This window comes from Priapulus caudatus, unplaced genomic scaffold (assembly GCF_000485595.1).
Source record: "Priapulus caudatus unplaced genomic scaffold, Priapulus_caudatus-5.0.1 Scaffold34, whole genome shotgun sequence".
Lineage (NCBI taxonomy): Eukaryota > Metazoa > Priapulida > Priapulimorpha > Priapulimorphida > Priapulidae > Priapulus > Priapulus caudatus.
This window is the reverse complement of record NW_014577095.1, coordinates 95,159-119,202: the sequence shown is the minus strand read 5'-3', so window position 1 is coordinate 119,202 and position 24,044 is coordinate 95,159. Positions and strand designations below refer to the sequence as shown.

Sequence of the window (24,044 nt, the reverse complement as noted above, 5' to 3'; positions counted from 1 at the left end):
CTGATTGTCTATCAGACTGATTGTCTGACGGTCTTCTAACCCTAGCAAGACCGTTTCGTGGAGCTAGCAAGGCGGTAACGTTTTATAACTTCACATAAATGTTTATACTATATGTTAATTCGGGTGGCACTCCGGCAGCCCATGTTTATACTATGTTAACTAGGGTTTCCCAGCAGCGGCCAGCGATGGTAGAAAATTATGAAAAATTGCTCTAAAAAGCTGCTTGTCCGGCGGACAAGCTACCGGACAGATCTACTTCTCCTCCGTGGAAATGAACAAGTACGGACAAACGGTCCGGATAGCCCTGATTTCGAACACTGGGATGGTATCAGGAACCTTGTTGAAGGAAGAAATGTTCGTTGGGATCGTTATGAAAGTTGCCACGAGATGGCGCGTACGTTTGAGTGTCTTAAGATTAAAGATGGAAGCTCCCATCGTACAGAGCATAGCAACAACTATTTGCAAGACAGAATAGGTAAGCACTCATCCATTTACCTACGCAAGCCTACAGGCTGAAATAGAGAGCTACCACCTGTAACTAATTAACGCAGGCAAAAACTACACCTTACTATCACCACCACATGCACTGGCAGTGGCCACTGGCAGTGGCATAAGTTACATGTAACACACTGACAGTACAAAATGCCATAGAAATTATACGATTTAAGGAGCATAAACCTTCTTCAACCAAATTTAGCTTTTGAAATTTCACTGTGACATTGTAGCCTCATACAACCAGGCATGTATAGATTCTACTAGCAAACCTGGCAGTCAAATTCTTTCTAACAGTAAACAAATCCATGTAACATGTTTAGCCCTCCTCTTGAGGGTCAAAAGGTTATCGGACACTTACTCTTCGCATGTTAGCAGTAAGTACATTTCATGGTCCTTTCAATAAAGCCATAAAAATGCTAGGTCACCGCTGAAACAAAAAAGTTTTTCAATCGCTCCGTCAGACCATGTCTCAGAAATGCTCTAAATCTGCCTTTGCCCCATTGACCTTTGACTGTGACCTCATTTCCGCCCAGTGATGGCTTTTCTACTGATGCCTTAATACACGTACTATCACGAGCTGGTCGAGCATTTTAGAGTTGTGCCGCAATTTCTGCATTTTCTCTATACCTTAAGTTTAGAGGGAATGTTCCACTTCTTTACACCTCTTGCCCCAGCTTCGCATCCAAACCGTTTTTGGACGATCCCCCAAGTCCCCGATCATGGGGTTTCTCCCTAGTTGCCGCAAACGGGGCTGCCTCGCGCCGCCCGTTTGGCGGAAAAATCTCCCCTGTTTCATCGTTGCCGCACCCGTTTAAAATTTACCTCGCCACCGATTTCAATTCACCAATAAAGTTTGCCAGCGCGCGGGAAGTCGCGACTCGTCAAGAATTCCCATTCGACAGGAACCGGGCGAGTGTATTTTTTACCGTGCCGCAATGCCACTGCAGACAATACACAGTACAAACAGTTCAACCTGTCAACCCAACGGCCTAATGTGTACACGATCTCGGCTATCTTATATCTACAGAACCCAGAATTACCGTCTATGGATGTCGGTGCGATTTTTAAAAAAAGACACGCCCCCCGGACGTCCCTAGTTTCGCGCCCATTCCCCCTACCCCCCTTCCCCTCCCTCCCCTGTTTGTATTTTCGATCACTGGGAGAACCTGCGAATCAATATAGTGACCGTACGTCAAGCGGTTAAGATTTGTGCCCAACTGTTGACGCACGGACGCACGGCCGGACGGACGCACGGCCAGACGCACGGACGCACGCTCATGCGATTCTACAAGCTGCATCTGACTATGTCAGATGAGCTAAAAAAGAAAATAAAGTATTGCTGCAATTGAATTACCTTGTTTTCTTAACTCTGAAATGCCAGCAAATCTGTTCTTGAACTCTAAAGCAATTCCTCTACTGCAAGCACAATCTTCGCTAATGCAATGAGCCAGAGAAGTAGAGTCTGGTGAAGAAAACAGATCCCCTATTACCTCCTCAAAATGAACCTAAAATAATGCAAAAATGGAGAAGTAAGCACATATTCATGGTCAAAATGGTATACAGAAGCAATTTAGTTGTTGAATTGCTAGGTGTATAAATCATGTGACCTCATCTCATCCTAGATTGAACAGTTTGTAGTTTCTTTTATTACTTACATGATTTCTGATATTCATATTTTTCAATGTTAATGAAGACGGGGTATCTTTGTAAATTTGCACTTCCTAGTTTGCCATGTGTTGCATCACTTGCTGGTTAGATAAGGTGCCAATAACTTTTGTGCAGGAAAACACAAATGATAAGATTGCTAGAGGATTCAATGACCATATATAGCTGCTATAGAAGGGCACACTATATATAACTGGTGATAAGTTATGCCAAAAGTTTATGGACCCAACCGTTTTTGAATCAGTGCCACCTAGGATGCACGACATTTGACTGTTTTATGCAGAAAATGTAAACTAAGTAGACTAGTGCAGGGTTCTCCCTACGTTGCGCAAACCGGGCGCGCCCGGCCCGTTTGGGAAAACTTCCCCCACGTTTCTATCGTTGCGCCCCGATTAAATTCCACCACAATAAAAGTTTGACAGCGCGGGAATCGATCGTCAAGAATTCCCATTCGACCAGGCCCCCGGATGCGTGTATTTTTACGGTACTACTAATGAGTAAACGTACCACACTATGCATGCACTGCAGACCACACACAAGTACAAACAGTCACACTGTCTCAAACCTTAACACAAACTGTACCGACTCGGCTGCCTTATATACAAGTACCCCAAATACCGTCTATGGTGTGGTGGCGATTTTACGCATTACGGTAAAAAAACACGCAACCCGGACCCCCCTAGTTTCCCCTCCCCTCCCCCCTGATTCAATTTCATCCTGAGGAAAACCCTGTAGTGTACTCATAATACAGCAATATGGCTGTGTGGTGGACACAAAATGGAAATCTAATGTTTAGCTTCCTATAATTAATCAGTGTGTGGGTGGATTATTATGTATGAACTGACATAGATACTACAATGTGACCTAGTAGTACCGTGTTCGGCAGCTAGCCCTACTAAGCTGGGTTAAATTCTACTGTATCTAGAATTGACGTACCTTTGTAGTGGGTTGGGTATACACATAATTAAACTGTGGCCGGTTTAAATTCTTTGGGAATGGGATAGCCTGTCCGGGGCGCTTTGGATGTAAATGATGCAGTCGTGCCATTTTGGTACTGATCCGTGATCGGGTTGACATGCTGGAAGTGAATAAATGGCATTTAGTATTACCTAAAATGTACGCATTACTGCTGTCGAGATATGCATGGTTTCTTGCTAGCTCTAGAGTCTAGACTATTGTTCTAGAGCTAAATTGTTTCTTGCAAGAATTGAGCTTGTCAAAAATCTATGTTATTCGTTACTGGCTGCTCAGTTTGACAGTTTATAGGGTACCATCCCACTCCTAGCATATACTGCTACTCTACATTTAGCACACACACACGCGCGCGCGCGCACGCACGCACGCACGCACGCACACACACACACACACACACACACACACAGTGTCAGTGACACATAGCTCTAGTGCCTATAGCCCTTCGCTCCGCCGCAGCATATGATATAATATTACTACTACTACTACTACTGGAAGGCTCGATGTAGACGAACAAGAACGCAGTTACACCCGGTATTAATGTATGAGATCCTTTATTGATCAGCATTCAATTCTGTGAAGAATGAATAAACAAAACAGCTTTAGGTTGAGGTTCTTTAAACAACACTCAACAGTAACACAAATCACCCATTCGTATATTGCATAATTTCAGTTAAACATAAATAATCCATTTTGAGTTGACATTCTGTCATTTATAGATACATAAAGATGCTAAGACATAAAGATATGCATAAATGCATAATGAAACATTACCGAATGTCAGAAATTAACTTACTACTGTTACCGGATCTAACTGCCATTTTCTGATAAAACCAATGTGGTGAACTGTCACACAAAGGTTGGTCTGGTCACTTCAGCCGGTAATAAATCCTGTATAAATACCAGATAAGCTGGTTAAATTTCACACTAACTCTCTACAGTACTGCAACTTGCAGTATAACATTACAGTCAAATGCCAGCTATAATCATGCAGTGTGCTTCACGGTAAGCCTTGGCCTTGAATGGCTTAGTATAGGCCATTTACACGCGGCTGTGGTCTTTCGACAGCAGCATTACAAATGCTGTAATTCACTAAACTTTTACGATTGTTAAACAGTAACATATTACATCCTAATACCAACGTTTACATATTGAACAACTTATCGTGAATCAAATTGATACAACTCACCTAACATGTTAACACAATGGCACCCGGGCTCAAATGGAACAACTTATTAGCTTCGAGCGCATTCTTGTTCCCCGGCTTGTGCCTCAAAACAGCACCAGTGCCACCTCTCGGTGTGATAGGCCTAGTTATTAATAATAGTAACCCGACTGAGAGGTGAACAGTAAAACAATTCAGTGGCAATGTTTGTTAACTAGATCTAGATCTATACACTCATTTTCACTACAGTGATTTCAGTGTATTGGACCACATAACACTGTCACATACATTCGGCAAATGTCTGCAATGATTAATAACCTACTGACACTGTACTTGGCTGGCTGACTAACGTGAATATACATCATTGTCAACAATATACAATAACGTCGGTATTCTAACCCTAACAATACCGTTTCTTGGAGCTACTGTACTTGTACTGTACTGTAGCTGTACAGTACAGTGTCAGTAGGGATAATATTAATCGGTGATTTTTTAGTCTTAGTACGTCACATTATCTTTTACAAAACATTATAGAAAAATACCTGTGTAACGTCTTTCCATATCCTTTCTCTATCCGATTGCAACAGTTGATGGCCACGCAACATGTAGGCATTTTAAAGCATTTGTCCTCAAGCTTTACTAGTGATGCGCTAAGCAGGGTGACTGCACCAATATGGCGCTGGTCACGTGACAGTTGTGAGAAACTGGCGACGCTGCGCACAATGCTGAGCGGCTGTGTACGAGCGTTCTACTCATAGAAATCATATCAATACACAATTATATTATATATGTTTATATATATCAATGGTTCTACTTCTATTCTATTTCTGTGCTTGTGCCTCAAAACAGCACCAGTGCCACCTCTCGGTGTGCGATCCTATTTTCGCTCGAAACAAGTACTATTACTAGTATTAGTAGTGGCACATAAATAAATAACGACACGGACACACGGTTCCGTCACATGGCCAGACTCGATACTATTAGTATTACTATTACTAATTAGTAATAGTATTACTATTAGTATTACTTAGACGATAGACGTAAAGTTCAAGTCGATATTGTAAACAAGCGTTATTCTGGATAAATCCACAATGAATATAGCAACGCCAACAGCAACACACAAAACACTACTAAACAATTACAAACACCAACACCTATAAAACAAACCAAAACAAATATAAATGATAATATTCACAGATTTCTACCAGATTCCTCAGATCATGCAGTTGGGTAAGAGGATGAAAGCTTGTTTCGTCGCTCAATGACGTCATACTCATAGTGTCGTCACGTCCGTACGGGACTAGTCCCTCCCGGGGGTACGGACTCAACCTCCTGGTTTTGCGCATTGTGACCCTAACCCTAACCCTAACCCTAACCCTAACCCTAACCCTAACCCTAACCATAACCCTAACCCTATTAAAAAAAAAGAAAAACTGTGATGTCATTGAGCGACGAAAAAGCTTTTAACCTTTTGCACCAGATGGCGCTCACGCGACTTTGGCGCCACCGTGCGGAACTCCCAAGGCCAAGTTTCTTGCTAATTATTTTGTTATTGTCATATTGAGACGTATTGTCGTATTGTGTAATGTGTTAACTTTATGTTAATAGGTAATATCCCATACTATATGGTGAGTGATTAGCTGAAAATAGAGTAGCAGAATATGCTAGCACTAGGCTGGTACCCTTACAAAGTAGGCATTAATAATATTAATAATTTATATTTTTGACAAGCTCAATTCTTGCAATTTCGTTTACCTACTTTACTAGCCTAGCAATTAACGTTTTCGTGTCATTCTCATTATTATATGGTAACTTAAATATCTAACTAGCTATTAGCGTGTAGTACGTTGCCTCCTTCACACATCCTACCTAATAAACTATGCCACCGCCACATTCCACTTACGACTCTTTTCCTGCAGAAATGGAAAGGGCGGGTACCGGGTAGTGTGTTACACTGTTACAGTGTTAGTGTTACAACTTACATCCTGGGCACTACCTACCTATTCATGAACTATATGTATATATATATATAATAATACAGTACACAGTCTATCATCTGAAACCCTTGGGACCAGATAATTTTTCGGATATCGGAATGGTAGTACATACTACAGTACAGATATACACAGTGGCGTAGCCAGGATTTCTTAACAAGGGGGGCCAAAAACAGCGAACTGCGCAAAATAGGCACTAAGTGGATGACTTGATATGTTAATGGTTCTTCCGCCTCCGTCCTCTCAGCTCTGCAATCTTTGTTTTGGGCGCCATGTGAAAAGGCAACATTTTTGTTCGTTGTTCTCTGCGCCCAAGATATGTTCTGAACTGTTGAGTGGCGGATCCAGGATTCCGAGGAGTGGGGTTGAAAAACAGGCGGGGGGTATGGGGGTCCTTCCCCCAGAAAATGTAGATCGCAGGAGATGGTATTTGAGGCACTTTTGAGTACATGTACAGCCTTCATTCTGACTACGACAATTCTCTTTTTAGTAGAACCTTTTTTTTTACTTTCGGATCAACAGGGGGGGGGGCATGGCCCTCATTGGCCCCCTAACTACGCCACTGGATATACCTACCATATATCCTGCAACTAGCCAGTACTAAAACTTAAAAGTTATATGTATGATTGATATGAATTTTTAGACCAATTCCCAACACTAATGCTTAGTTCATAGCACTCTAGCCAAAAATTACATAATTGTCAACAAATTACAAAATTTAAAATGTATAGTACTAATATCATTTTTGTTTTAAACACAAATGGATAGAAATAATGTTCATTGTGTTTGAATAACTAGTTGAACTTGGGTGTAACTGGTAAGGGTAAAAAGTATCCTGTTGACACAGTACCATCATTTAAGTACAGCATTTCCTATTGTCAGTCAATTTACTTGAGCTTGCCCAGCATTACTTTAATATTTCTTTTCAGATGATTGCCAGTTAATCACAACAATGTAAATTTCTGCTGGTGCGACGACCAAGGCCAATATGGGTGCTAATGTATCTAGCAGTGGGGAGAAGGCGTCCCCTACCTGTAATCCTCCAACTGCATCCTCTTCCAAAGGAAATATCATTGCAAAGTCTCCACCATCAGATCTTATGAAGATCAAGAAACGGAAGCACTCAGGCTTTGCAACGCTGAGACGCAAGATCATACGTCACTACAAGCGTCTCAGCAAGTCCCTCGACCACGCTCGCGCGATCCGAGACTTGATATCTACGTGGAACTCGTCGGAGCTGAGCACATTAGTGCAGGAGTACGAGCAGCTCGCCGTGCTCAAGGAACTCACGATCCAGGCCGACTTAGCGAGACCGCCCGCGCCGTCCGCCAAGCAGGACCTGTCCGACCTCTACGACTACAAGTTCTGCGCCGACGTTGAGCTCGTGTTCCAGCGTGCCGTCTTCCCCGCGCACCGCGCCATACTGTCCGCGCGCTGCCCGTACTTCCGCCGCCTGCTCGCGGCCCACCCTGGCCGTGGCGCGCGCGTCACCATCGACGCGGCGGCGGCGGCGGCGCCGGGCATGCGCGCTGCGACGTTCTCGGCGCTCCTGCGCGGCCTCTACACGGGCGACTTTGCGGCGGCGGGCGGCGAGGACGCCGACGTGCTCGCACGCCTCAGCGACGAGTTCGGCACGCCGAACGCGCTCGACGGCGACCTGCAGGAGCTGCTAGAGGGCGCCGGCGAGAGCGGCGACGTCGTGCTGCTCTTCTCGGCCAACTCGCAGGAGTTTCGCTGCCACCGCGCGATCCTCGCCGCGCGCTCGCTCTTCTTCCGCAACCTGCTGGCGCGGCGCGCGCGTGCCGAGGGCGACGCCGCCACAGCGACGACGACGCGGATCGTGCTCGATGAGAACGTGATTCCGCGGCGCTACGCGCTGGTGCTGCTGCACTCGCTCTACGTCGACGCGGTGGACCTGAGCTGCGTGCTGCGCGCAGCCACCGAACCCGACGTGAAGCCGAAGACTCCCCAGCTGGCCATCGACGAGGCGATGGAGGTGCATCAGATCGGGAGGTTCCTCGATCTCGCGATCTTATCGCAAGGTAGGCGGCGGGTGCGTGTGCTCGGACCGAGCGGCGGAGCGATGTTTCGGATGATTGCGTAGATGGTTCTATTTATATCTTTTGTTCTTGCTGATTTGCATGCAGGGTTTTTGATTAGGTGGGTGTTCATTGTCTCCATAAGAATTTGTTTGTAATATTAGTTTTGTTAATTTTGTGCATTACGTTATGACGCAGAAAGTTCTATATCAGATGGCGTCTCACAGCTGGCGCATGTTAATGGCCGGGGGAGATCTTGATCAGTGATGACCTAAATATACCCATCTCTCACTTACATTTTACAACTTTCGCTGGTTGAATTTACAGGGAGCGAGGACATCATCATTGAAAACCTGAATACTGACAACATGCTGTCAGTTCTGCGTTGGGCATCTCAACCTCATGGCTCTGACTGGGTGTACCGACAAGCAATGCATTTCCTCCGTGAGGAATTTGTGAGCATAGCTAATTCGCCTGTTCTATACGACATGGAGCAACACCTCTTGATGGAGGCCCTCAAGTCAGACTACTTACAGGTTAGGGAATGTGTACCAAGCTAATATTCAACCCTGATGATTGAAACCTAGTTAGCTCAGCTGACGAAGTCAGATGCAGCTTGTAGAATCGCATGATTGTCCGTGCGTCCGTCCGTTCGTGCGTTCGTCAAAAGTTGGGCACAAATCTTAACCGCTCGACGAACGGTCTTGATATTTGGGACTTCGGGGGGATCGCGAAAAGGACTCGGGATGTCGAATTTGGGTGTCAAGGGTCAAAGGTCAAGGTGTGTCAATGGAGAGGGAATATTTCCACCTTAACTTAAGGTATAGGAGGAAATTCGGAATTGCGGCACAAATCTCAACAGCTCTTAATATTCGATGTATAGTGTAATGGGGAGGAAACCCATCACCAGCGTGAAATTGGAGGTCACAGGTCAAAGGGCAGTGGGGGAAAGGTCAGATATTAGACATTTTCTGAGGACATGGTCTAACGGACTCAGTGCAAAACTTTTTTGTTTCAGCGCTGACCTACCATTTTTATCACTTTATTAAAAGGACCATGAAATGTGCTTTCCGCTGACGTGCGAAGAGTAAGTGTCTGATAACCTTTTGATCCACAAGAGGAGGGGTAAACTTGGATTTGTTGACTGTCTGTTAGAAAGAATTTGACTGCCGGGTTTGCTAGTAGAATAGATACATGCCTGGATGTATGAGGCTACAATGTCACAGTGAAATTTCAAAAGCTAAATTTGGTTAAAGAAGGTGTATGTTCCTTAAATCGTATAATTTCTATGTCATTCTGTACTGTCAGTATGTTACATGTAACGTATGCCACTGCCAGTGGCTGCTGCCAGTGCATGTGTTGGGGCAGTTTTTGCCTGCGTTAATTGGTTACAGGTGGCAGTTCTCTATTGCAATTTGCAGCCTGTAGGCTTGCGTAGGTAAATGGATGAGTGCTTACCTATTCTGTCTTGCAAATAGTTGTTGCTACTACGAATGATGGGAGCTTCCATCTTTAATCTGAAGACACTTAAACGTACGCGCCATCTCGTGGCAACTTTCATAACGATCCCAACGAACATTCTTTTGAGAAGGTTCCTGATACCATCCCTGTGCATTCCACTGTTTCGGCGTGTATGTGAACACATTTGGGACTAACAGGCCGGGTTTACTAGAATCCCTCCACTCCACCACAGAGTCACCGCAGTAGACGTTAGATGAGCGCTGTCGCTATGCGGCACTTGTTACTATTAGTAGTATCCTAGATATATGCTCTGAGCGCGAACGTGGTGGCGGGAGGGCGCACTTGATTCGGTTGCCAGTAAGTTTATCAGAAGAATACTCGGCTACAGTACACGTCAGTTGAGTGCTGTCGCTCTGCGGCACTTGTTTTAGAATAAACTATATTCAAATACTAAATAGTAGACAATATGTAACACATCAGAACTATGTATATATATTTTTAGGTGGGGTTGACAGATAAAAACATCAGTGTAACTTGAGTCAAAACCAACTGAACAAGTGAAGTAATCAGCATCAGAGAATATCCAAAGTGGTTTTGTTAGGAATGTTCCTTATTTAAAACTTGTTGTTGATTCAGAAAGGTGACTGGTGTTTGTCAGACCCTGACTCATCAATATCACAACTGATTTGTCCTACAGTACCGGAGATACAGTACAAAATGTTTGCTATCACGTTAACGTGTATACATTTGTTCTTGCAGATGATTTGTTCAGTGTGAAAGTCACCCGAGTCTTTTGTATTGTTCTATATTATTTCAGCAGACTGGTGTGACATGTGATGTTACTTTTATTTGTAAGCTTTTGAAAAATATTACTTGACATTCCACAGGCAAGTGAGCTGGAAGTTCTAACAGCAGTAATAAAGTGGGGAGAGCAACAACTGATGAAACAAATTGAGGAAAGAGGTATATGTTCATTATTTAATTATTTCCTATAATCGTGGTAGTGCCTGCCTGTATGTACCTGCTTATACATTATGTAGACATGTTTATTACTGATTTGTTAAAGTTATTAAGTTGGTAGAAGAGAAATAACATAGTTGCATGTTCTTGGTGTCTATGTTGTTAGAATTTATATTCATTTGACAGACTTCTATCTATGCTAATTTATCGTGTCACATGTACATTGTAGTCACTTGTGCGCTACGAATGTAAGTTTCTATCGTACTTGTGCTACAAACATGTAGTTGACTAACATCTTTTGTCATCGCAGAACCCAACCTACTGAGTCACACGGCTCACAGTGTGAGTAAGAAGGGCGTCAAGAAGCGAGATCTGAGCGATCGAGAGCTCCGCGAGATACTCTCTGACATCATTGGCTATGTGAGACTGGAGCACGTCATTCCTACAACCAGTGACATACTCAACAATGCCATCAGGTAGGGATGCTGCATCATCTAGCAAGGGGCATATATCTTGGTTAGTCTTGGAGAGAGACGAATCTGGTGAATATGTCTCATGTTTAGTATCAAACAGGTTGGCCGTTCAGTCCTGATTTCATAGGTCACACAAAAATCTGAGGTCTTTAGATGGCGTTCTAGAAATAGTTGTTTCAGTATCGGTATTGCATACCTCTCCCTCCATTAGGGGCATCATTCTTGATATAGACTCTAGTAATAGTTGGATTACATATCTGATTAATTGGTATTAGATTTTAATGAAGTCTCTTAATGACGTTTAGATTAAGATATTTATTTTCATGTTTGTATGAAACAATACTTGCTACGTAGTTTTTGTCTCTATATTAAGGGTTCCTTAACATTTTGATCTTGCCATATGCTATACTGACCAAGGTTCATCTATATTATAAGCTGTTGTTAAGAGAATTTCATTGTGGCTGCTTGTAAGATTTGGTTTTGATGTAGCGTGTTTGTTTGTAGGCGTGGCCTCATCAGTCGTCCTCCACTGCACATGCTAGGAGATGAGCTGGGGGAGAGAGTTAACCCATGGCTGGCCGGCCAGCAGGGCGGAGTCTACAAACGACCACGGCTCTTCACACCGTACATGGACGAAGTTAAGGTGACACGAGCTCGTTATTGCCACGCGTTTACTAGTGATGTCACGATCATCGATTATACTCGATCATCGGTTGAACAGTGGCTCGAACCAAGCGCTTGGTTATCAAAATCCATAATCAATTTCATCGAAAAAAAAAAAGATCAGAGAATCAGAGATATCATCGCTACTATACAAGTTATCCTTTATTAACATACATGTATTATACACACAGTAGTAAACAGTGCAAAACAAACAGTAAACAGGGCTAAACAAGCACATACATGCACACACGTACATGCACACGACGTTACGCACACGCAGGCATTCAACACCCCGAGTAACCGATTGTAACCGATCATCGGTTACTTGGGTCCAACCGATGATCGATTACGAAATTACAACCGATTGACAACACTAGCGTTTATGCAGAAAGCCCGTTCGTTTGCACGTGGTCATAGGTGGCTTATGGTGCGCCACCTCCCTACTGCAGGCATGTATAGGCCTCCCCGCAGGCATGTATAGGCCTCGCTGCCTTGCACATCTCTTTTCGCTGCCACCGATGCTCACAGTCGTAGCCATATGCCGTACGCGTGTATCCTCCCGGTCAGACGTGCGTATATATATACCTGGTAAAGCGTCGACGTTGCATTTTTTCTCCTACAGGCGGCGCTGGAGGAGCGTCTCGGCGAGGGCGTCGCGCCGAGCAGCCAGTGTCGCGTGCGCATGTCCCACATTCCCGACACGCTGTACATGCTCGAGGACAAGGAGTGCCAGCAGTACTACGCAGACCTGCCCAGCAGTCAGCGGCTGCCACTCGCCGTCGACATCATTGCCGGCGACATACCCGGTGAGGACGCGTGACAATGACAATTATTTTATTTCTCGAACGGCCTCTTTCATGTGAGCCCTTTTGTGTGTGAGCGCAATCGTCACGATACTGGAAAGCAGGTCGGGCGGTTCGTGTATAGACGGGCAGGCAGATCGATTCACGAGGGAAGGGGACTACCAGTAAACAAAGCATCTGGAGGTATGCTGTTAGACAAAGGTATCCGTGAAGCGATTATCGAAAGTTGGCTGTCTGTCGTCTGTTAGGTGACGAAGATCTCATCGCTTCTTACAGCTGGCATTGCGCTCTGTTTACAGTTCCAGATCTGGACACCGTTCAGGCGATGACGAAACGCGAGAGTGACCTCCATCAACTGACCAGCGTCCAGCGGGCCTTGGCGTGTGGTGACCGGCGGGCCGTCCACCACGAAATCAAATTGCGCGTGGTCAGGGAGTTTGGCTTGCCCGACATGGTGGCCGACGTGCTGAGCAATGTCGGACAGCTTCATCACGAGGAGGAGCCGAAGGAGAGAAGGTCGGCCGCGCAGATGAGGGTGCCGGTCCAGAAGGTGGCGCCGGAACTGATCGCAGCAAGTACTCTAGTCATGGAGGATTCCTACAGCCTGAGTGTGAGTGCAGCGAGAACGTAGTGGTGACGTGGAAGTTTGTAGATAGTTGCAGTTAAAAAGCCGTGGCATTCTTGTTTTTTTTGGCTTTTTGTATATTGGACGTGTTTTCTCTTGGGCCACCATTTGTATTTAATCATGAATTAAAGGTAATTCAGAATTGGAAATTGTGGTTTTTCACCTACGGTAATGAAGAATCATTAATGGATCGTGTGTTTTATTCTGTCTGTCACGCAGGCTGAAGCCAGCGGGTGCAGCCATGACAGCAGCTACTCTGATGTCATGCCCGATATCGCCATGGCAGCACGTTCCCTGAGTCAGATCAGCATCGGAGAGGCATCGCCAACGGCAACATTAGACCTCGGGGATGGCAACATACACGTGCCTGCGTTTCTATGAGCCGACAGCTTGCTCCACATATACTAACTGCATATCACTCGTAAACCACTGCGTAGGACGCTCGTCTCTAACTACTCACATACAGTGCGAGTTTGGTCTAGCGCTGGTGTACAGGTTTCTGGGATCTTGGTGTTGTAAACTTTGTATTGCCAAGTTCGTGCAGTGAGCGGTGGTAGTCTGTCGTGTAAGAAATTTGTCGCAGGCAGCATTGCATCACATTCTTTTTTACGTGAAGATGTGATACAATGCTTTTTTACACAATCCTCAAAAAGTAGATGGGGCTAATTGTTTCATTGCATTTGGCATGCAGGACAACGGCTGCTATCTTTTTCTACGAGTGAGAAATTCAAGGTGTATGCTCTTCCTGGTTTTTGCTGCTGGCTCCATCCATTCGCTGGTGTACCAGATACATGAGCAACAATTGGCACGAGTGGTGGAGCCAGGAATAAATGTTTCACACGGACACGGGTATGCAGCTGTTCGTGACGGATGTGTAAGAATGTGGCATTGATAGGTGTGCCAGGTGAGTGATAGAACGCCTTGTAACCACGTTTGAGTGCATGTGCATGCACGCACGTGTATCAGATATAATGGAAGCATATGCGGGTTTACCTAATTAGGTAATTATATTTAACGTATCAGTTCGTACATTGGTGGCATGATCCAGTGATGATAATAGCTATTATTGCCAAATGAAAGTTGTCAATGTGAAGTTAAATAACTTTGTATAAGCAAACAAAAATACAATGAACATTGAGTGAATTCATGCTCGATTTATAGATGTTATGAACACGAGAATTGTATAGATTGAATGTATTTAATATAAAGTTTAGGTGTATCAATGCACATCTGGTGCATAGATATTTTGATGAATACGAACACATGAATAGTAAGTCACAGACATTATCAAATTAAAACTGTGTTAACAGATGCATTTACGTAGGGTAAATGTCTGCTTTGCTATCCATAACTAGTAAATTAATATAGCTTTTTTATTTTTATTAGAATTTTTATCATGTAAACTGTATTTTAACTTGCGACACACTTGGAATTAGTTCATGTATGCAGCGTGCAGCAATTTGGCACTGTTCAGAATGTTTTTAGTGAATTACCCACAGGAAGCTTATCTATTGTTTTCGGAAGGTGGACTCGAAACTTGCCACATACGTTCACTAGACCTTCATTAATCACTTGGCAAATTCAGTCTACATCTTATTTATTTGAACCAGCAATCCATTTGGCCAATCTCATCATTGACTTTTCCGGGACTGGTAACTTTCGAGCAGGGTTGGCTAATTTTTATGGATTTTGTTATAGGTTATAAAGTGAAATCAAAATGGGGAATTGAAATTGGGACTGGCGGGGGTTTCACATTAATTTAACGACTAAAGAATATCCATGATCATGGTTATCACTCGAGTGTTTATATGGTATGTTCTATCATGTATATATATATATATATATATATATATATATATATATATATTTATATGTGTGTGTGTATTATAACCTGCTTACTTTCATATGTCTTTTAGACATGCGGAATCAACAGAATGCGGAACCTATAGCATTTGTTTGCCGGCGCATTACTTTCGCATTTACTCCAAAAATGTATCCAGTTCTTCATCAGGTTGAAAACAAGTAAAATATTTGATATATGTATATTATGAAAGCTATGTGTGTGCGTGCCTGCGTGTGTGTGGGTATATGCCACGTCTAAGCAAAGCATATCGACGGTATTGTCATATATGTTATTCCTTCTTAGTGTTGCATTGATATAGAAGTGAGCTCATTGTCAGTTGCTACATTCTGAATCTGTGTCAATCGCCAGTGTCTGGTGTCTTGGTATTGTACAAATGTTTCCCTTTTTAACACTAACCCCATGCTGATGATGAACGTTGTGTAAAGTTGTCGGTTTTTTCGATATTTTAATAGACATATTGTTACGAGACGTCCCTAGTCAGTTGTGCTTCTTCAAAGAGTGTCAGCTTGTGAAATTTTGGTGCAAGTTTGTGATTCAGTTTACTCTCTTCCGTGTCACTCACCTTACACAAGAAATCCACCTGACCAGCTGGTGGCATGCTACACCTGCATGACGTCATCATTGCACGCTGTATTCAACAGGATATACCTCAATAGTGTGACGCCTCGGTCGGCTCTCGACAGACAGTAATCACCCTTTCGGGTTCGATTCGATCTGTGTTCTGCCAGCTACCAGTGTGAGCTGACTCACTCGCCATCCAGTGAGCGCGACACAGATGGGGATGTATATGGAGTATGTAGATTTTCTTTGTTGGGGGTTTCTAAGTACTATTCATTGCCGAGGTGCCGCTATGAAATAGATAGTTAACGGAGATCATCAGTGCATATCACTATTTTACTTCATCTCACCACTCTCATCTCCATTTAAACATAATTAAATCACGTGTGAGTGACTTTATTCGAGTCTGCTGGAGAAATGACAACATCTGATGTTTAATATGTGTTTGCCGGGAGCATGTATGCTACAGCAATGAAGCATTCGTTGTAACTGTGGCTACAATGTTCTTTGAGACAGCACGTGAAACGAGAGACAGATGTTGTCGTGAAGATGAGGATGTCTATAAACTTGTTTGTATCCACACCTAGTCTTGCTGAACATTAGGTAAAGGGACCATCTTTCAATATATATATATATACACACACACACACACACACACACATACACACACGAGTATGTACGAGTGTGCGCGGTGTGTTCGTGTAATATGTTTATATTATACATGTGTGTGTGTGTGTTGGTGTAGTACCTCTTAAAATGTCCAAGCTGTTTGTAGCTGCCCGTTTGTACCCAGCTGCATTTGTAAAAATTGGTTGTGTTCCTTCAGTATCGGCACAAATTCATTTTTAACTGCAAAGCATTGCAGTCACCAGTAGGATGTACTGCTTTAGAGATACTGTACCAGGGTGCCAATTTTCAATGATATACGTTGATTATATGATTATAAACCTATTCTTTTTTTATAGTGTCTGCATTTTCTTAAAAAGCAATGTTCTGCTGCATGTTACTGACATTTGTTGCTTTCTGGTTGTGCCCCACACTACCCACAGGTCTAGGTCTGCCGAGGTTATTGCATCGTGCTTGCTCAGCTCTGCTAGAGATCACACTAGCCTGATGATCCTATGCAGTAGTTCACACTGAATAGCAAACATGTTATTAGGTGAGAGCAGCTTGGTATGGCAGAGGTTTCGAGGAATGTGTGAGCACCAGTACGTGCCCAAGTAAACTACTGCATTGTTGTTATGTACGTGTACAATAAAGTATTGATGTCTAAAGACACCATTTATTTTCCTTGGCGGATCTGTCATTTTTTACGTAGTGTTTCAGTGCACCGTCAAACGTAACATGCAATGATCTGCAATAGTCATAGAATCGTAAAGCTTATTATTGCAAGCATCTCGATTGCTTCAGCACTCGTCTTTTATTTGCATTACATTCTGGAACTCCATCAAATATATGGTTAAAATAGTCTGTTTGTCTGTTGCCCTATACAATGAGACCCTATACCTATACCTATACCTACCCTATATTATACGTCCGCGTCAAAGAAGGCTCCAAGGAGAGGTTGTGCCATAAACAATTTCATGTCTTATATTAAACTGTAATTTACCATTACGATGAACTTCCATATGTACGTAACGTTTAGTGGTTCATTGTGTGTACATTGGAATAATTAACAATAATGAAATATTTAGAGACTGATATCATGACTTCAACTGTTTACAAATATAGCCCAGCTACAACTGAAACAGTGTAAATGAACAAAACCAGTTATCTTCAAAACGAATGTATTTACAATGAATCACTAGTTTCACAATGATAGTATTAATTTTCTTCCAATATGCAATAATTGCCAGGTAACTAATTATCATCACTAATCAGTAGTTTAACAGAAACATGGACGTGTGTGCATGGTGTCGACATTTACAGTGATGCCAGTATATACGCAACTGATGTACTGCATGCCTAATCACTGTCCTCGCTTCCACTGACACTGCCAAAGATTTCCTTCTCTGCATTGGCTTTGACCTGTTCCTCTTCACTCTCACTCCCACTGCTTCCTCCTGAGTGCTCAGCATCACTACCAGCTATACAAACAGAAAGTCACAACCCAATTACAATAATATGCACAAGGATCTGTCTTCACTGGTGCTGATAACACTGTCATCTGTAGTGATTACTATCTTCATGACCTCAATATAAGTAACAGATCCATGCCACCTAATGTTTAATTAAGAAACAGCTGATATGCATAAAAAGTTACCTATAGTTATCACCCTTGGTTTTTAATGGAACTCACGAAGGGCACTGTAAGTGCGCATTGCCCCACCCACTCTCCCACAATGCAGATTAGCTGCCCAGCTACCTGACACATACCTTTCTCACTGCCGCTGTGTTGGTCACTTGCATTCCCGCCACTGCCTGCTTCGCTACCACTAGGTGACCCTGATCCAGAACGACTTCTTGACCGCGATCTAGATCCAGACCGGGATCGGGATCTTGACCGACTCGGAGACCTTGATCCGCTGCGTGACCTTGACTGACTGTGTGACCTTGACCGGATGCGTGACCTCTGGCTGCCTGCCACACTTTCGTGGTCGCTACCTTCCTTATCAGATCCACTTGCTTTATCTTCATCTAAACAAAACCAGATGCCATCTCACCACACACAAACAATGTAAATATGAGACAGCATTTCATCACCTATTAGTGTCTGTCAACCCTTAGCAGTGTACCTACTTCACATATGAAGAATCCCCGGAAGAAATCAATCGAAACAATTCATGGAAGTATTAACGGAAGAATTCGAACCTGAACAACTTCTCCCTCACACTGAATCTCTTACCAGACTGGTCAACCTTCTCCTCTTCTTCCATTTCAGCAATGTCTTCTTCATCTTCTTCAGTAGGTGGCTCAAGGGCTTTCAACCGTGCTTGCTGCAATGTTAACATAGTACAATACTGCTTAAAATACATACGCAAAATTATTTCATGATATTATTGACGTTTGAATTTATCTCCTGTCTACCCAGCCTAGTTTGGCAATGATATTGTTATATTATCTTCAATAGGCCTGCTTACAGGCTACTTATATCATAGCAAAGGTGCTGCTAATGACAGAGACTTTCAAGTTTAAACCAACGTTATATTTACTCATATTGTACATGAGAATATGACACTGTCATTTTCAGTGTGACAGTATGACAGTATGCCAACGTTACAATTTACCCGAATCTACACCACATGATTTATATACAGTAGCGTGAAAAGGTCACATTCAAATAAATCTAATGTGACTCTACGTCAACATTATGTTTACGCCCTTTTCTACGTATGAATACAACCTTTCATATTCGGAGTTAAACATATGTGGTTAAGTGAGCACAGAGAGGCTTACCTGTGCATTATGTTCCATCTCAGTGAGGGGCCTGTGTCGGACTAACAGTCTGGACTTCTGCGTATGGAAACTTCCATCCTTCATCCGCCGCTTGCTGAGACAAACCCTGCAGGAACACACAGGAAACTACCAATTACCCAGTGTTCAGCTAATGACTGCATTCATCTACTTATGACATTTTATGATATAAAATCCAATTAGATGTGTGTTCATACTTTGTTTCTAGTTCGTTGTAGCTGACAGAATCTTTGTGGAAGATGATCACATAGTTCTCTTCATAGCCTCTTGAAGCCTTGTTCTTCACCGTCCAGTTATACGACCTCGCTATGGTGTAATCATATCTGTGACAGAGCAGGCAGCAAACATTAGACCCATTTTGTGTTCCTAAACCACATTTTAACCAGACTCGTATATCATGTCATCAACTCTGGAATAATAGTGGATGTTGGTTTTAGTTTCTTATTAATTTAGGCCCTAGCACTGGCATCAAACCTGGGTGCCAGCTAAGCTTGGAAACGCAATTACTCATTGTAAATAAACAGCCTTTCCTTTTGGAATAAGGGCCAAAATTAACGTGAAAACGACAGGCCCTATAAAACTGGTATAATGTGCCAGACCTGGCGACTTCCTGTAGTACAAATAGGTAACACAACACCTGGCAAGACTATTGTTAATAAATGGGCAACAGGGTGATGGCTTCTATATTCTGAAACTTCTAAAACTAGATAAGAAGATGAAGACCTATAATCCAAGGTATGGACAACTTACACTTCCTCATCATTGTACTCAATACTTTCTTCTTGGTCTCGCTTTCTCTTCTTCAACGTCTCTTCTGTTGGCAAGAAGTACGCGACAAACTGGTTCCCTTCTTCGTCCATCATACCTCTGTCATGTTAACAAAAGGAAAGGTTTACAATTATAAATGAGTATATTGAGAGATTAGTGAGATGAGTGAAAATAGAACATGCTAGGATACCGGATACAGAAGGGTTACAGAAAAGAGGAAGCGTGGTAGAGTAAAAGCAACATAAATAGTGGGCGGAACAAATTAATAGCCAGGTGAGGATAGAATGAGATAGAGAGGACGTAGCGTGAGATAGAAAGAGAGGGGAGAGGGGGAGAGAGAGGGCGATAGAGAGAAAAGGAAAAGTAAAGCAAAATGGGAAGGGAGAGGCATAGAGAGGAAATGTGCAGATGGTAACAGAGAAGTAGAATAGAAAAACAGACACCAATAAGCAGAGTACAGAGAGTAGGAAGAGATAAAGACATAGATTTGCTCAGGTGCAACCTAATCAAAATGAAGATAATTTTTTACCATTTTTTTTACCAATTCTATACAGAAGGTTAATGCAATAGAGCTATTGTGCATGAATTGGTCAAACAGACTCATATTGTGCCTGGACATTTCCCATTTGGGGGTGAGGGGTCTACTACTCAGCAAGACTACTGAATATAAGTCAATACACACACCATAAAATTTAAACTAACTGCGATTACCTGATGAGTGCTTGTGACATTTCCTCCAGCTGTGCAGGCTGAGAGATACCCTGTGGTGCTGGATCTCTGTCGAAGATTACCTGGGCACATGGATGTATCCAGCCCTACAAATAAAGTACAACTAATGGAACAAAGTGATTACCAATACTATACATGCTGGGCAGTGATGGTCCTACACTCGAAGTAAGAATGCGGCATTTCCGTGAATATTTTTAGAACCTTTTGGTTACATTAGACCTCACTTACATTAAAATCAGGAAACAATGGTAGGACTTCAACTGGTGTCACACCTGGTTTGCTGTAGTGCTTAGCAATCTGTAAAGTAACAGGTGCCAAGCAGTCTATTAAAATGCACATGAGTAATCTTAAATAAATGCACACACGCACTATGGTAAAAATAAAACATTCATTATGAATAAACTATATAACCCATATAAAGTATGAGTGCAAAGATACACTGTACTAACCGCAGACTGTATGCCATGATCGAATTACTTATCATTTTAAATAAATGTATGTAAAACTAGATCATCAATTGTAGCTCATTCATCTATATTTACAAATTACAGAACAGCAAAACCAATGCTTACATGGAAAATATGCCAACAGTTATTATTTCAGTGGTCTGACAATTTGACCGTTCAATCTGGAAATTTTCATAAAAAAATTACCTATGTGATTTCACATGTCAAGTAGTGTTTTTAGTATGATATGGACTGGATGAGAAGGATTACCACAATACTCACGAGAACTTAACATATTGGTCACCAAGCATGACTTAATGGCATGACCAACACTTACTGGCTCATTGGCTTGCTCGAACGACTTGTCAATTGCCTGCAGTTGACTCTCTCTGTCCTTATACATATCATCTTCCTTGAACTTCTTTCGCACACTGTATCCAATCCTTTCGTATTGAAGAGCAACAATATTGTTGATTTATTTAACACCGATGCCAAACACTGCCACATCTGTATCGTAACTATCAGCAAAACAACTGTGACACTGAATTCGAGGGAGAAATGACAGCTGATATTAATGTGGCTATTCACTTTGGCAAGCTATCTTTCGTGTACAATTTTTTTCTGCATTATTTGTAATTACTGTGAAGTAATGGTGCTTAATAAACATTATCTACCTATAGTAGCTGTCAGACAACAACTTCATGTGATGCACGGGCATGTACTTACTTAGCCTCTGCCTTCTCTGCACTTGGCGTGAATCGGTTGTACTCAGTGGAAATGTACTCTGTCTTTCTCATCCAGGAGACAGTCTTGCTGTGTTGGCGAGAGCGCTTCGAGTCCTGCGGGGTTGCAACGTCCTCCTCCAGTAACTTCTCATCAGCTGGGTCCAGCACATCTGTTAATGGTTGCAAAACATGACCACGTTTATTCTCACGAGTTCAGCAAGTAACAAGATACAGAGCTGAAACTATACCGAATGTACCTGTGTAGAATGGACATTGACTTCTACATAGATAGTGCTAGAATCTATATTAATATGACTGGTTATTACAGAATTTATATATATATTAATATGTGATGCTCCTTCCATATTTCCCTAAATAAATTTGTAAAAATGAATCACATATAATGCACATATATGCAGTATGCACACACACAGACACACACACGCACACACACACACATACTCCCTCATGCACGCACTCACATGTACGCACGCACACACACATACACAGGACCAGCATAAAGTACATGCACACGAGCATCATATTATGACATGATTCTTAGCAAGTGATTACCATTATAGTCAACCTTGTACGTGTCTGGATCAATCAGATCTATATTAACTCCAAGATCATGTTCAGTGAGAAGATCATGCTTGTAGTTTCGTTCCAGAGATGTTGGATTATACTGAACAAACCTGGATATAATACAAATCATAATGCAAATCTACAAACATCTCGGTGAAACATGGCTTTTATATCGTATACAGAAAGTTAGACACTAGCAGTTGATGTTGCACAAAATATCAAGATCAATCAAAAATTAAGATATCTAATAACTACTTATACAGATTCACTAGATTATGTGATTTTGATGCATAGCCTGTGAACCAGTGAAGCACCTAGGTATGTTGCACGTTATTAAAATTAAATATTAAATTCTTACTGCAATAAATATCCTGCTTTCTCACAGGAATCTATTACTAAACAATAATACTTTGGAGAAAACAACTATAACCTACCTGTTTGACTCAAATGGATATGTGATAAACTTTGGATCAAATGGGATATCAGGCAATGTATTGCAGTACTTGACTCTCACAACGAGGTCTGACCTACGATGACGTAAATAGATAAGATTGGAGATGTTAGTAACTATGAATTTGCAACCATTTTGTTCTAATGTTAGTCTGGTAAAAACCATGTAAGTGCACCTAATGTTATTGGTTTCATCAAGAGGATTACAAGTGAGACCAGGCAATGCAATAGTCTGAAAAACATGTCTCAGTTAGTGCACAGGCCCTTGGAGGCTCAAGCCTCAAGTTTCAAGAAGAGTATAAGAGCGAAGCGACGCCGCTTCGCTCTTATACTCTTCTTGAAATTTGAGCCTCCAAGGGCCTGTAGTTATAGTGTTAACATTTTTTACCAAAGCAAGTAAACAATTTTTTTACAATTGTTGTAACTAAAAAATTGATAATTATTTATTTATTCCTTGGCAATTCTGGTATTGGTAAATTCTAATTAGTAATTTAAAAATTAAAACTTTTTCTACTACTAGTACTCAGTACTAGTACTAGTACTAGTAGTAGTAGTACTACTACTACTACTAGCTCTAGTACTATAGCCCGCGGATCGCTGCCGCAGGGCTATAGCACATTCTGCCATAGCTGTAATCTAAGCAAATGGTCCAACTGATGTGACTCAAGGCAGCTATTGTACGTGAAAGGGTGCATGTATTATTAACGGGGTGGTCGGTAAACTCGCCCTGATGCGCCAATGTGCGCACAATCGGGAGCACAAGCAGGAACACCCCCGTTAATAATACATGCACCATAGCTGCCTTGCGTTTTGCCAACATATCCGGTGACATTACTCGTGCGCACGCCACATGATTTGAAATGTAATTTCAATAAGTGCGGACTTTGAGGAATAACAGCATAAATACCTGGTGTAAAGTTGTGGAAGTGTTCAAAAAGATAGGTGAGATGTCCACAGCGTGAGAAACTAGCGGTCGCCCAGTCGCCAGTGGCGATTAGAAAATTGACCGGGCGACTGCTTGCTCGTGTCAGCTGGTCCGGCGGGGCGACTAGATAATCGCCGCACACTCAACGCATCAACGCATGATTCGCCACACGTATAAAAACTCGCGACAGTCTAAGAAATCGATTGCTACATCGCCGGCAGCCCAGAGTTTTTATGCCCACATAACCCTAACCCTAACCCTAACC

At 42.5% G+C, this 24,044-nt stretch overlaps 3 protein-coding genes across 8 annotated transcripts in view; 1 reads left to right on the top strand and 2 right to left on the bottom strand.

Annotated features, from left to right (window-relative positions):
* LOC106817517 (O-acetyl-ADP-ribose deacetylase 1-like) overlaps window positions 1-5,672 on the bottom strand; it is a 10,073-nt gene extending 4,401 nt beyond the window's left edge. The window contains exons 1-3 of one of the 5 annotated variants that reach the window (XM_014822199.1): window positions 5,493-5,672; window positions 3,097-3,238; window positions 1,850-2,000 (exon numbers count right to left, since the gene is read on the bottom strand). In XM_014822199.1, coding sequence (XP_014677685.1) covers window positions 1,850-2,000; window positions 3,097-3,237 — 292 coding nt within the window. In that variant the 5' untranslated portion in view covers window position 3,238; window positions 5,493-5,672. The other 4 variants (XM_014822204.1, XM_014822190.1, XM_014822219.1 and 1 more) reach the window with 4 other exon arrangements.
* A 135-nt stretch (window positions 5,673-5,807) lies between these two features.
* On the top strand, window positions 5,808-17,015 carry LOC106817337 (BTB/POZ domain-containing protein 7-like). 2 transcript variants are annotated; one of them, XM_014822006.1, is made up of 9 exons: window positions 5,808-5,905; window positions 7,221-8,333; window positions 8,658-8,866; window positions 10,679-10,754; window positions 11,062-11,227; window positions 11,729-11,867; window positions 12,510-12,693; window positions 12,990-13,300; window positions 13,535-17,015. In XM_014822006.1, the coding sequence occupies exons 2-9, from the start codon at window positions 7,280-7,282 to the stop codon at window positions 13,694-13,696; spliced, it is 2,301 nt and encodes a 766-aa protein (XP_014677492.1). In that variant the 5' UTR covers window positions 5,808-5,905; window positions 7,221-7,279; the 3' UTR covers window positions 13,697-17,015. The 2 variants fall into 2 exon arrangements, with proteins under 2 accessions (XP_014677492.1, XP_014677486.1); XM_014822000.1 differs by having other exon boundaries at window positions 5,808-5,925.
* Window positions 17,016-17,134: 119 nt separating this feature from the next.
* Window positions 17,135-24,044, bottom strand: part of LOC106817018 (RNA polymerase II-associated factor 1 homolog) — an 8,080-nt gene continuing 1,170 nt past the window's right edge. Inside the window, exons 2-13 of the mRNA XM_014821667.1 lie at window positions 22,839-22,931; window positions 22,393-22,514; window positions 21,821-21,989; window positions 21,432-21,537; window positions 20,877-20,945; window positions 20,631-20,734; window positions 19,902-20,018; window positions 19,349-19,474; window positions 19,134-19,239; window positions 18,583-18,673; window positions 18,114-18,374; window positions 17,135-17,824 (exon numbers count right to left, since the gene is read on the bottom strand). Of these exons, the coding sequence (XP_014677153.1) occupies window positions 17,703-17,824; window positions 18,114-18,374; window positions 18,583-18,673; window positions 19,134-19,239; window positions 19,349-19,474; window positions 19,902-20,018; window positions 20,631-20,734; window positions 20,877-20,945; window positions 21,432-21,537; window positions 21,821-21,989; window positions 22,393-22,514; window positions 22,839-22,931 (1,486 nt within the window). The 3' untranslated portion in view covers window positions 17,135-17,702. The remainder of the gene's footprint in view (window positions 17,825-18,113; window positions 18,375-18,582; window positions 18,674-19,133; window positions 19,240-19,348; window positions 19,475-19,901; window positions 20,019-20,630; window positions 20,735-20,876; window positions 20,946-21,431; window positions 21,538-21,820; window positions 21,990-22,392; window positions 22,515-22,838; window positions 22,932-24,044) is intronic.

Bases quoted from the DNA above. Each gene is read 5' to 3' on its own strand.
- LOC106817337 (XM_014822006.1), top strand. From the start codon at position 7,280: ATGGGTGCTAATGTATCTAGCAGTGGGGAGAAGGCGTCCCCTACCTGT. The intron at 8,334-8,657 runs GTAGGCGGCGGG...TTGAATTTACAG, and splicing joins TCTCGCGATCTTATCGCAAG to GGAGCGAGGACATCATCATT. The intron at 11,228-11,728 runs GTAGGGATGCTG...GTTTGTTTGTAG, and splicing joins ATACTCAACAATGCCATCAG to GCGTGGCCTCATCAGTCGTC.